Raw genomic sequence first — 14,158 nt, forward strand, 5'->3', positions numbered from 1 at the left:
ACAGAGCTACAGGTCAGGTGTATTAACAGAGCTATAGGTCAGGTGTATTAACAGAGCTACAGGTCAGGTGTGTTAGCAGAGCTACAGGTCAGGTGTGTTAACAGAACTACAGGTAAGGTGTGTTAACAGAGCTACAGGTCAGGTGTGTTAACAGAACTACAGGTAAGGTGTGTTAACAGAGCTACAGCTAAGGTGTGTTAACAGAGCTACAGCTAAGGTGTGTTAACAGAGCTACAGGTCAGGTGTGTTAACAGAACTACAGGTCAGATGTGTTAGCAGAGCTACAGGGTGATCCATGGAGTCACCGTGTTTAGGGACAGTGAATGTAAGAGGCAAAATGGACAGCCAGTGTGGAACGGAATGACTGGTATTATATTCAGTTGGTCAACAACAACACAGATAGGCTGCAACCTAAATGGCACACTGTTCCCTATATAGTGCACTACTTTTGACCGGCGCCTTATGGGCGCTGGTCAAAAGCAGTGCACTACATTGGAAATAGGGTGCCGTTTGGCCATAGAGTTCGGAAGTTCCCGGCCAGTGGCACAGGATGGAATGTTATGGGCAGGGCTCTGAGCTGTGGACAGGAAGCTAGCTGCATTGTGTATGTGTGTGTGTTTTGCCTAGGCTACATATTGTTCTCCCTCACATACCACCAGTTATTTCTGGACTCCCAGTCAGCCCCTTTAAGGTCTCATGTACATGATGTCCAGTGTATTGTCCAGCTCTAACCCTATGAAGGACATTAATAGGCCTATGCAATACAGAGCCTACCATTCGTTTGGAACTGAAAATACATTCACATCGTTTGGCCACGAGTGCCCACTCAAAAACGTATAGGTCCGTGACTCCCCTGGCGAGCCCCACTGTCCTCTGTGATCCTCTATGATCTCAGTAAACTGGTGTGTGTGTACACACACACACACACACACACACACACACACGTTGCACAGAAGTAGTTCATGTTTAACTCTATTACTATGGTGTCTGTGAGTTAAGGACTTATTGAGCCAATTAGAGATGAGGAAATATACTGAGATGAATCCCAGGCCCTGCTGTTATTGAGTTAGACAAAGAAACCAGGCCGCTCCTGATCACACCATTACTCATGAAACACCCATATTGCAATCGTTTTCTATCTGTTCATACGTACACATATAGAAATTACTGATTTATTTCTGACTAACATGTTCCCTCAGAAACATATTATAGGCTATCACAACAAGTAGTTGGTGGGCCGCTGCCAACTAGGCTATACATGATGCATTGTCATATATCAACATGTCATTACACTAGTCACTAAATACCTGACACAAACCGTCACAGGCACCAGCAGTTTTACACTACTAGACCACAGGCCTATACTGAGATAATTTAAAACCCGTTAAACGATTACATTGTTATTATGGGGTTGAACTCATTTCCTGAGAAATATAAATATCCCACATATGTGAAGTGTATTATCGCCCACTCTAGCCTGGATACCCAAACGTGTTCGCTGTCAACCTGTCACACGTAGCATCACTTTCCGTGTCAGCCCGGCTCGCGAGTTCCCGGGATGAAAACAATAACAGCAAATCCCAGCGAAAACCCAGTATCCATTATGTAAGCACACCTCACTTACCGTCAAAATAACGTGGAACACCGTACCGTAATCGACACGGTAAACCCGCTTTCCCGTGTTCTTATTTAGGGTGAATTATATGTACTATAACCAAGTAGCAGTAGCTAGCTACATGTTTATTTCCCGACGTCTGATCATGGACGACAGATCGGCATGGGCCGTGCCCCACCGACGGTCTGTGGACTCCCAGCGGTGATCCAGCGCTCTTTCGCGGCGGCACTGTGTCGCTCCCTTCCGCTCCCCTTCCAGTCTCCCGTCTGTCAAATGTCAGCCGTAAAATCTGCTTCTCGATCCGAGGTAGCGATATGTCATCTGTTAGATTTCATAGCATTGGTGGATAAACTCCGTTAGATTCTACCGAACCGTTACTTGACGTGCCAGTCTGCAGTAAAGAAAGCGCTCCTCTTCTCTTAATTATTTAGAAGACCCCATATCCGCTGCACTGTTTCCGCTCCTGTGGCAGCAACAGTGAATACGGTCCTGTTTTTGTAGCATCTCTCCTTGGTGACAGGTCGGAACGGTGTCAGCATATCGAGATATTAACTCAACACTTTTCCAACCCTTGAATCGCGTTGAATAACTTTCTAAAAAGCTTTGTCTGGTCAACCGTGCGCTAGCTGGCGCGGCATAACGTTGTTTGGACCAGCGGCATCAGTCAGTATACGAGCATAGTGGATGAAAGTAGGCTAGATGTATCACTAGCACTATGAGGTAGCAGGGACAAGATGTTAGCAGATGGTAGAGAGATGGACGGAGGGATTTGGTCGATCTCACTTGTATAATCCCTGTAGCAAAACGAAGCAGCCAGTCAGATATTTTTCCAACAATATCAGGCTTCTGGGTCAGGTAAAAACAAAAGGCACCACAAATGGTTAATAAACAGATTTTTTTTTTTATTTCAGTGTATTCAAATACATTTTTCTACAAAATATATGTACACAAGTCAGAGTAAACATAAGGTGTTGTTGACAACATAATCAAAACATGTTTCCATTTTTACATCTTTAGACAGTTTTTTTAGCAAGGCTGTGGAACAAGGATGTAACCGACTGGGGTGATTTTAAATGTGACCCCTGGATACATCTAGTATTCCTATGGTATATATGGGGTGATTTTAAATGTGACCCCTGGATACATCTAGTATTCCTATGGTATTTATGGGGTGATTTTAAATGTGACCCCTGGATACATCTAGTATTCCTACAGTAGGACTTCCTACACATCCTACAGTGTAATCATATTCCTATGGTATAGGTCAGGACATCACATGACATTACAGTGTTTCCCCTATATGCATTTAGCAGTGGCGGCCCGTGCTGCCACTCCCCCCAGAAAACATATATATATATTTCTATATTTCTATATATATATATATTTCTATGTAGAAAAGCTAATATTTTTTTTAAAGATGATCTTTTTTAATATCTTTTTTATTTTACCCCTTTTTCTCCCCAATTTCGTGGTGTCCAATTGTTTTAGTAGCTACTATCTTGTCTCATCGCTACAACTCCCGTACGGGCTCGGGAGAGACGAAGGTTGAAAGTCATGCGTCCTCCGATACACAACCCAACCAAGCCGCACTGCTTCTTAACACAGCGCGCATCCAACCCGGAAGCCAGCCGCACCAATGTGTCGGAGGAAACACCGTGCACCTGGCTACCTTGGTTAGCGCGCACTGCGCCCGGCCCACCACAGGAGTCGCTGGTGCGCGATGAGACATGGATATCCCTAACGGCCAAACACTCCCTAACCCGGACGACGCTAGGCCAATCGCCCCACGGACCTCCCGGTCGCGGCCGGTTAGGACAGAGCCTGGGCGCGAACCCAGAGTCTCTGGTGGCACAGCTGGCGTTGCAGTACAAAGATTATCTTTGAGAACAAAAAGTATAATCACCAAAATAAAAACTAGAGTCAGGGAGAATCAAAAATTCCCCAAATATCATGTCAGGGGGCCCCCATTGATTTTATTATAATGTTTGAGTCATTCAGATAGCATAAGAACAAGGCATAAACCACTGCAAAATGTGTAGAATTGCAGCAAATTAGCTTTAAAACACCAAAATATCTCTGCTCATTTTCGGTCGGAGACCGTGCCATTGGCCACACCCACTACACTAACTTTGCCACCGCTGTAGAAAAACATATTTGAGGAAACACTATTTTATGCCATCAATTATGTCTCCTAATACACATCACATGGGACCTGATAGGTCATTACAGTTCAGTATAGAGGACCTGATAGGTCATTATACAGAGCAGTAATGAGGACCTGATAGGTCATTATACAGTTCAGTATAGAGGACCTGATAGGTCATTATACAGTTCAGTATAGAGGACCTGATAGGTCATTATACAGTTCAGTATAGAGGACCTGATAGGTAATTATACAGTTCAGTATAGAGGACCTGATAGGTCATTATACAGAGCAGTAATGAGGACCTGAAAGGTCATTATACAGAGCAGTAATGAGGACCTGAAAGGTCATTATACAGTTCAGTATAGAGGACCTGATAGGTCTTTATACAGTGCAGTATGTGTTGATGAGGTGCCGTACCATCTCAGTGTTTCCACTGGCCTGGTAGATGATTGACAGGTTGAAGGCTATCTCTCTACGCAGGTCTACCTGGTCATCCGCAATACCCTGTAGGAGAGAGATGAGGAAGAGATGAGGTGTGTGTGTCTGTAGTATATACCTCTAGTGTAAGAGGAGGGAAGCTGAGAGTCTTGTGGTAATAGTGAATGGAGAGGTGTGTCTGTAGTAGATACCTCTAGTGTAAGAGGAGGGAAGCTGAGAGCCTTGTGGTAATAGTGAATGGAGAGGTGTGTCTGTAGTATATACCTCTAGTGTAAGAGGAGGGAAGCTGAGAGTCTTGTGGTAATAGTGAATGGAGAGGTGTGTCTGTAGTAGATACCTCTAGTGTAAGAGGAGGGAAGCTGAGAGTCTTGTGGTAATAGTGAATGGAGAGGTGTGTCTGTAGTATATACCTCTAGTGTAAGAGGAGGGAAGCTGAGAGCCTTGTGGTAATAGTGAATGGAGAGGTGTGTCTGTAGTAGATACCTCTAGTGTAAGAGGAGGGAAGCTGAGAGCCTTGTGGTAATAGTGAATGGAGAGGTGTGTCTGTAGTAGATACCTCTAGTGTAAGAGGAGGGAAGCTGAGAGTCTTGTGGTAATAGTGAATGGAGAGGTGTGTCTGTAGTAGATACCTCTAGTGTAAGAGGAGGGAAGCTGAGAGCCTTGTGGTAATAGTGAATGGAGAGGTGTGTCTGTAGTATATACCTCTAGTGTAAGAGGAGGGAAGCTGAGAGCCTTGTGGTAATAGTGAATGGCGAGGTGTGCCAGGCCCATCTGCTGCAGGGCCCGTCCCAGGTTGTACATGCTCTCCTGGCAGGGCCCACGCTGCTCCACGTAACGCCACAGGAATGAGAATCCCTGCCACAACACACAGACACACACGTTATGACACAAAACACACACGACACACACACACACACACACAACACATAGGGTCTACACACACACACACACACACACACGACACATAGGATCCACACACACACACACACACACACACACACAGGGTCTACACATAGGGTCTATACACACGACACATAGGGTCTATACACACACACAGGTCTATACACACACACACACAGGTCTATACACACACACACACAGGTCTATACACACACACACACACACAGGTCTATACACACACACAGGTCTACACACACACAGGTCTACACACACACACAGGTCTACACACACACTAGAAGTTGACCAATTATACAACTGTATATAGAACCTATAGGATGTATCTATGGGACACAATACAACTGTATATAACCTATAGGATGTATCTATGGGACACAATACAACTGTATATAGAACCTATAGGATGTATCTATGGGACACAATACAACTGTATAGAACCTATAGGATGTATCTATGGGACACAATACAACTGTATAGAACCTATAGGATGTATCTATGGGACACAATACAACTGTATAGAACCTATAGGATGTATCTATGGGACACAATACAACTGTATAGAACCTATAGGATGTATCTATGGGACACAATAGGAGTCTGACCTGCAGTATTAGCGGGTGGCGTTTAACCACAAACTTCTGAGACGCCATGTGGAAGAAGGTGAGGCCAACACACAGACTGTACAGAGGTTCATCTGGCTTAGACCTGAACGCCTGAACATACTGACCTAGAGACAGAGAGAGAGACACAGAGAGAGAGACAGAGAGAGAGAGAGACAGAGAGAGAGACACAGAGAGAGAGACAGAGAGAGAGAGAGACAGAGAGAGAGACACAGAGAGAGAGAGACACAGAGAGAGAGAGACACAGAGAGAGAGAGACACAGAGAGAGAGAGACACAGAGAGAGAGAGACACAGAGAGAGAGAGAGAGAGACAGAGATTAATTCCTACTTGGATTCCACATTAGCCTGGATGTGCATAAACCATTCCCCTGGCTAGAAGGTCATAGTTTTATGTAGTATGCATCTGTAGTATGCATCTGTGTGGTCGTACCGAGTGCGTGTTTGAAGCTGCCAGACACCAGTGCATTGTGTCCACTGAGAACACACAGGGCGTGGTTGTCTGGGTTCTTCATCATCAGACGCAGACAGAACCGATGATGACGCACGTCCTGGGAGTGAAGGGTCACCTGGTGGGAGAGGACAGGGAGGACAGGGAATTGTTAGGTTAGATTACTCGTTGGTTATTACTGCATTGTCGGAACTAGAAGCACAAGCATTTCGCTACACTCGCATTAACATCTGCTAACCATGTGTATGTGACCAATAAAATTTGATTTGACAGGGAGAATGAGTGAGCTGGTGTGTGTGTGTGTGTATGTGTGTGAAGGATCACCTGGTTGAATACATTCCACAGCATGGGCCACTCCTGCTTCTCCATCAGCGTCAGTCTATAGACAGATGGATGGAGGTTAGAGGTCAATATGGTCCTCACACACTCAGAATAAGCCCTGGTACACCTCCTGATCTAACACACAATGAGTGTCTATGACTAGGAGGAAGCTGTTTCTGGAGTCAGCAGGACAGTCCGTCAGTAGGACAGTCAGTCAGTAGGACAGTCAGTCAGTAGGACAGTCAGTCAGTAGGACAGTCAGTCAGTAGGACAGCCAGTCAGCAGGACAGTCAGCAGGACAGTCCGTCAGTAGGACAGTCCGTCAGTAGGACAGTCCGTCAGTAGGACAGCCAGTCAGTAGGACAGTCAGTAGGTCAGTCAGTAGGACAGTCAGTCAGTAGGACAGTTAGTCAGTCAGTAGGACAGAGGACAGTCAGTCAGTAGGACAGTCAGTAGGACAGCCAGTCAGTAGGACAGTCAGCAGGACAGTCAGCAGGACAGTCAGCAGGACAGTCAGCAGGACAGTCAGTAGGACAGCCAGTCAGCAGGACAGTCAGCAGGACAGTCAGCAGGACAGTCAGCAGGACAGTCAGTAGGACAGCAAGTCAGTAGGACAGCCAGTAGGACAGTCAGCAGGACAGTCAGTAGGACAGTCAGCAGGACAGTCAGTCAGTAGGACAGCCAGTCAGTAGGACAGCCAGTCAGTAGGACAGCCAGTAGGACAGTCAGCAGGACAGTCAGCAGGACAGTCAGTAGGACAACCAGTCAGTAGGACAGCCAGTAGGACAGTCAGCAGGACAGTCAGCAGGACAGTCAGCAGGACAGTCAGTAGGACAGCCAGTCAGTAGGACAGTCAGCAGGACAGTCAGCAGGACAGCCAGCAGGACAGTCAGCAGGACAGTCAGTCAGTAGGACAGCCAGTAGGACAGTCAGCAGGACAGTCAGCAGGACAGTCAGTAGGACAGCCAGTCAGTAGGACAGTCAGCAGGACAGCCAGTCTGTCAGCAGGACAGCCAGCAGGACAGCCAGACAGCCAGTCAGTAGGACAGTCAGTAGGACAGACAGCAGGACAGTCAGTAGGACAGTCAGTCAGTAGGACAGACAGACAGTCAGCAGGACAGTCAGCAGGACAGCCAGCAGGACAGTCAGTAGGACAGCCAGTAGGACAGCCAGTCTGTCAGCAGGACAGCCAGTCTGTCAGCAGGACAGCCAGCAGGACAGCCAGACAGCCAGTCAGTAGGACAGTCAGTAGGACAGACAGTCAGTAGGACAGACAGACAGTCAGCAGGACAGTCAGCAGGACAGTCAGTAGGACAGCCAGTAGGACAGCCAGTAGGACAGCCAGTCAGCAGGACAGTCAGTAGGACAGTCAGTAGGACAGCCAGTCAGCAGGACAGTCAGTAGGACAGCCAGTCAGCAGGACAGTCAGTAGGACAGCCAGTCAGCAGGACAGTCAGTAGGACAGCCAGTAGGACAGACAGTCAGCAGGACAGTCAGCAGGACAGCCAGCAGGACAGCCAGTAGGACAGCCAGTAGGACAGCCAGTCTGTCAGCAGGACAGCCAGTCTGTCAGCAGGACAGCCAGTCTGTCAGCAGGACAGCCAGCAGGACAGCCAGACAGCCAGTCAGTAGGACAGTCAGTAGGACAGACAGTCAGTAGGACAGCCAGTAGGACAGCCAGTAGGACAGCCAGTCAGCAGGACAGTCAGTAGGACAGCCAGTAGGACAGTCAGTAGGACAGCCAGTCAGCAGGACAGTCAGTAGGACAGCCAGTCAGGAGGACAGTCAGCAGGACAGTAGGACAGTCAGCAGGACAGCCAGTAGGACAGCCAGCAGGACAGCCAGACAGACAGTCAGTAGGACAGCCAGTAGGACAGTCAGTAGGACAGTCAGTAGGACAGTCAGCAGGACAGTCAGCAGGACAGTCAGCAGGACAGTCAGTAGGACAGCCAGTAGGACAGTCAGCAGGACAGCCAGTAGGACAGTCAGTAGGACAGACAGTAGGACAGACAGTCAGTAGGACAGTCAGTAGGACAGCCAGTAGGACAGCCAGTAGGACAGTCAGTAGGACAGCCAGTAGGACAGTCAGTAGGACAGCCAGTAGGACAGCCAGTAGGACAGTCAGCAGGACAGTCAGTAGGACAGCCAGCAGGACAGCCAGTAGGATAGTAAGTAGGACAGCCAGTAGGACAGCCAGTAGGACAGACAGTAGGACAGTCAGTAGGACAGCCAGTAGGACAGCCAGTCTGACCTGATGTAATCGTAGGCCTTGCGGTAGTTATGGTCCAGGAAAGCAGCCGACAGACCAAAGAACTCCAGCTCTTTCCTCTTCACCTAAACAACACATTACTGTCCTGTAGATTTAACCAACAAAGTGCTAACAACACATTTAGAAAGATATAACAATAAATGAGTCATTTTTCAAATACAAAACATTTTCTTTATAATGAACAATTTCTTAAATTTTAATGACAGGAAGTGAAAGTGCCAGAAAACGGCAGCTGGTTCCTGTTTACCTTGACATCATAGAAGGAGTAGAACTCCAGAGAAGAGTCTACCAGCAGCTCTGCCTCTTTAAAACGCTTCATCTCACACAGGGTACACACACACCTCACCAACAGCAACCACCAGTCCTCACGAGACAACACACTGGTCTTACCTGGGGAGGGAGGGAGGGAGGGAGGGAGGGAGGGAGATGGAAGTGAGTGAGTGAGAGATGGAAGTGAGTAAAAGAGAGAGAGAGATGGAAGTGAGTGAGTGAGTGAGAGATGGAAGTGAGTGAGAGAGAGATGGAAGTGAGTAAAAGAGAGAGAGAGAGAGATGGAAGTGAGTGAGAACATTGCTTAATCGTTTCTCTTTTTGGGTCTGTAACCTCTCAGTACATCTGTAACACGTGACCAATCAGAGGAGTCTTACCACTGATGTCCTGGTAGGCTGCCTCCTGGTCGTGGATGTCTGACACCAGGTCCTTAGACACCTTGACCAGACGCAGGTGTCTGACCCCCGCCCACATGCTGGCTTTGACACACACCTGGGCCCGCGTCATAGCCACCTGAATGACACAACATCAGTAGGAACAACATCAGTGTGTGTGTGTGTGTGTGTGTGTGTGTGTGTGTGTGTGTGTGTGTGTGTGTGTGATAGAAGCCTACCTTCAGCAGCATAGCCAGCATGGTCAGCATGGTATCCAGGTAGTCATCCAGTCGGCCTTGGGAACGCAGGAGAGTAGAGCGGTGTAGCAACAGCTTCAACTCCTGGACCACACACCACACACACACACACACACACACACACAACACAACACACACACACCACAACACACACACACACACCCACAAAGGGATAATCAGTACACACACACAAAAGGATAATCAGTACACACACACACAAAAGGATAATCAGTACACACACCCCTCCACCCTCCTGTCCTCTCCCTCCCTCCCCCTCCACCTGCCTGCTGTGCTGCGGAGGCGTCCTGTGCCAGTGTGTCTGGGTCGTACATGGGCTCCAGGGCCTTGAGGGCACAGAGAGGTCGACCCAGCTGCTGCTGCAGAGTAGACAGACACAGCCTGGCCTCCAGATGAAGAGGAGCCATCTGTACTACCTTGTTGTAACTCTTCACTGCTACCTCCATGTGGCCCAGCGCCTTCAGACACTCTGGAGACACACATTACATTTCAATTAACACTTTGGGAACTGTTGAGATGACGGAGTTGTAACGCGGTACGATGATGTCGTTATAACGAGGTACGATGATGTCGTTATAACGAGGTACGATGATGTCGTTATAACGCGGTACGATGATGTCGTTATAACGCGGTACGATGACGGAGTTCTAACGAGGTACGATGACGGAGTTCTAACGAGGTACGATGACGGAGTTGTAGCTCTTCTCTGCTACCTCCATGTAACGCGGTACGATGATGGAGTTATAACGAGGTACGATGATGGAGTTATAACGAGGTACGATGATGGAGTTATAACGAGGTACGATGATGGAGTTATAACGAGGTACGATGATGGAGTTATAACGCGGTACGATGATGGAGTTCTAACGAGGTACGATGATGGAGTTCTAACGAGGTCCGATGATGGAGTTCTAACGAGGTACGATGATGGAGTTATAACGAGGTACGATGATGGAGTTCTAATGAGGTACGATGATGGAGTTATAACGAGGTACGATGATGGAGTTATAACGAGGTACGATGATGGCGTTATAACGAGGTACGACGATGTCGTTATAACGAGGTACGATGATGTCGTTATAACGCGGTACGATGATGTCGTTATAACGAGGTAGAAGACCTGTCAGGAGGCCCCTTTTATGCATTATTATCATCTCATAATGATCCGGACAAAATAACAGACAGTTTGAGACAGTTGACTGACTGACTGTGACTGTGTGGTGTGTGGTGTGGTGTGTGGTGTGTGGTGTGTGGTGTGTGGTGTGTGTGTGGTGTGTGTGTCTGTGTGTGTGTGCGTGTGTGATGTGTGATGTGTGTGGTGTGTGTGTGTGGTGTGTGTGTGGTGTGTGTGTGTGTGGGGTGTGTGTGTCTACCAGCGTGTCGGAGCCAGACAACAGCCAGGTTGTATCTCTCAGAGCAGACCAGGGCAGAGAGGAGAGGCAGGGCTGAGTTGTACTCTCCCTGGTCCAGGAAGGCCTCAGCCACGTCCAGGTACAGATCCCCCAGCTCCTCTGGGCTCTGCTCCATCAGAGACGTCAACATGGACTGGGGGGAGGGGTAGAGAGGATGAAGGAATGTCCATTTATACATTCAGAAACACAATGATTATAAGGTGTGATATTTGGTAGGAGTCTGTGTGTTCCCAAAGCAGATAGATACGTTGTGTGGTACTCACATCCAGAGGTCTGTAAACATGCTGGTGGATCAGACAGACCATTAGTTTCACTCTGATGTCCACTGGTACATGGTCTGGAACTACCACCTCTCTAACCTCCCCTGGAGAGGGAGAGATATGGAGAGAGAGGGAGAGATATGGAGAGAGAGGGGAGGAGGGAGAGAGAGGGGAGGAGGGAGAGAGAGAGGGGAGGAGGGGGAGAGAGAGAGGGGGGAGGGGGAGAGGGAGAGGGGAGGAGGGGGAGAGAGATAGGGGAGGAGGGAGAGAGAGAGGAGGGAGAGAGAGAGGGAGGAGGGAGAGAGAGAGGGGAGGAGGGGGAGAGAGAGAGGGGAGGAGGGGGAGAGAGAGAGGGGAGGAGGGAGAGAGAGGGGGGAAGAGAGAGAGAGGGGTGAGGAGGGGAGAGAGAGTCCTAGATCCAGACAGTAGGACAGACTTCATGATGAAGTCCTAGATCCAGACAGTAGGACAGACTTCATAATGAAGTCCTAGATCCAGACAGTAGGACAGACTTCATGATGAAGTCCTAGATCCAGACAGTAGGACAGACTTCATGATGAAGTCCTAGATCCAGACAGTAGGACAGACTTCATGATGAAGTCCTAGATCCAGACAGTAGGACAGACTTCATGATGAAGTCCTAGATCCAGACAGTAGGACAGACTTCATGATGAAGTCCTAGATCCAGACAGTAGGACAGACTTCATGATGAAGTCCTAGATCCAGACAGTAGGACAGACTTCATGATGAAGTCCTAGATCCAGACAGTAGGACAGACTTCATGATGAAGTCCTAGATCCAGACAGTTGGCCAGACTTCATAATGAAGTCCTAGATCCAGACAGTAGGACAGACTTCATGATGAAGTCCTAGATCCAGACAGTAGGACAGACTTCATGATGAAGTCCTAGATCCAGACAGTAGGACAGACTTCATGATGAAGTCCTAGATCCAGACAGTAGGACAGACTTCATGATGAAGTCCTAGATCCAGACAGTAGGACAGACTTCATGATGAAGTCCTAGATCCAGACAGTAGGACAGACTTCATGATGAAGTCCTAGATCCAGACAGTAGGACAGACTTCATGATGAAGTCCTAGATCCAGACAGTAGGACAGTAGGACAGACTTCATAATGAAGTCCTAGATCCAGACAGTAGGACAGTAGGACAGTAGGACAGTAGGACAGACTTCATGATGAAGTCCTAGATCCAGACAGTAGGACAGACTTCATGATGAAGTCCTAGATCCAGACAGTAGGACAGACTTCATGATGAAGTCCTAGATCCAGACAGTAGGACAGACTTCATGATGAAGTCCTAGATCCAGACAGTAGGACAGACTTCATGATGAAGTCCTAGATCCAGACAGTAGGACAGACTTCATGATGAAGTCCTAGATCCAGACAGTAGGACAGACTTCATGATGAAGTCCTAGATCCAGACAGTAGGACAGACTTCATGATGAAGTCCTAGATCCAGACAGTAGGACAGACTTCATGATGAAGTCCTAGATCCAGACAGTAGGACAGTAGGACAGACCTCCAGTCTCACCAGGCTCTTCTGTTGTCGCTGTTTTCATCTCCTTTTCTTTCTCTGGGTTCTCCTCCTCTGCTTCCATCTTCTTCTGCTCCTCTTCCTCCTCTGCTTCCATCTTCTTCTGCTCCTCTTCCTCCTCTGCTTCCATCTTCTTCTTCTCTTCTGGGTTCTCCTCTGCTTCCATCTTCTCCTCTGGGTTCTCCTCTGCTTCCATCTTCTCCTGCTCCTCTGATTCCATCTTCTCCTGCTCCTCCACAAGGTCTGGCTTAGGTTCTCCTCTCTCCAGGACGATCCCGCAGAACTGGACTAGAACCTGAGGAGGAAAAACACTGGTCACACACACACACACACACACACACACACACACACACACACACACACACACACACACACACACACACACACACACACACACACACACACACACACACACACACACACACACACACACACACACACACACACACACACACACACACACACACACACACACACACACCTGAAGGGCCTTGTCGTGTTGGTGGTTGGCGATGTAGAGCTCAGCAGCCATGTTGATGCTCTCGTCTGTCACCAGCTCTGGGTGTCTCCTCAGGGCCTCCTCCATCACCCCCATGGCTGACGGCAGGTCACTACTCTCATAGTAGCTTCTGGAGAGAGAGCACACACACATCACTGTTACACACTGAACCTAACACACTGAACCTAACACACTGAACCTAACACACATCACTGTTACACACTGAACCTAACACACTGAACCTAACACACATCACCGTTACACACTGAACCTAACACACTGAACCTAACACACATCACCGTTACACACTGAACCTAACACACTGAACCTAACACACTGAACCTAACACACATCACTGTTACACACTGAACCTAACACACTGAACCTAACACACTGAACCTAACACACATCACTGTTACACACTGAACCTAACACACTGAACCTAACACACATCACTGTTACACACTGAACCTAACACACTGAACCTAACACACTGAAACTAACACATATCACTGTTACACACTGAACCTAACACACATCACTGTTACACACTGAACCTAACACACTGAACCTAATACACTGAACCTAACACACATCACTGTTACACACTGAACCTAACACACTGAACCTAACACACTGAACCTAACACATATCACTGTTACACACTGAACCTAACACACTGAACCTAACACACATCACTGTTACACACTGAACCTAACACACTGAAACTAACACAC

The 14,158-nt window shown here is 47.9% G+C and overlaps 1 protein-coding gene across 1 annotated transcript; it reads right to left on the minus strand.

Moving 5' to 3' along the window:
* Nucleotides 1–4,142: 4,142 nt before the first annotated feature.
* LOC139401017 (general transcription factor 3C polypeptide 3-like) lies at nucleotides 4,143–13,574 on the minus strand. Its single transcript, XM_071145542.1, has 14 exons — nucleotides 13,404–13,574; nucleotides 12,908–13,217; nucleotides 11,371–11,471; nucleotides 11,069–11,240; nucleotides 9,962–10,164; nucleotides 9,660–9,761; nucleotides 9,424–9,559; nucleotides 9,024–9,166; nucleotides 8,759–8,841; nucleotides 6,511–6,565; nucleotides 6,169–6,304; nucleotides 5,720–5,844; nucleotides 4,902–5,054; nucleotides 4,143–4,265 (listed from the first exon to the last, which is right to left on the minus strand). Exons 1-14 carry the CDS (start codon nucleotides 13,572–13,574, stop codon nucleotides 4,143–4,145), a joined length of 2,013 nt encoding a protein of 670 aa, XP_071001643.1.
* Nucleotides 13,575–14,158: the final 584 nt, after the last annotated feature.

Source organism: Oncorhynchus clarkii, unplaced genomic scaffold (genome assembly GCF_045791955.1).
Source record: "Oncorhynchus clarkii lewisi isolate Uvic-CL-2024 unplaced genomic scaffold, UVic_Ocla_1.0 unplaced_contig_8898_pilon_pilon, whole genome shotgun sequence".
Lineage (NCBI taxonomy): Eukaryota > Metazoa > Chordata > Actinopteri > Salmoniformes > Salmonidae > Oncorhynchus > Oncorhynchus clarkii.

Excerpts from the sequence above, each read along its gene's own strand:
- LOC139401017 (XM_071145542.1), bottom strand. The coding sequence starts at position 13,574 with ATGTGTGTGTGCTCTCTCTCCAGAAGCTACTATGAGAGTAGTGACCTG. Across the intron at positions 13,218-13,403 it reads AACACGACAAGGCCCTTCAG|GTTCTAGTCCAGTTCTGCGG; the intron begins GTGTGTGTGTGT and ends TTTCCTCCTCAG. Across the intron at positions 10,165-11,068 it reads TGTCTGGCTCCGACACGCTG|AGTGTCTGAAGGCGCTGGGC; the intron begins GTAGACACACAC and ends GTGTGTCTCCAG.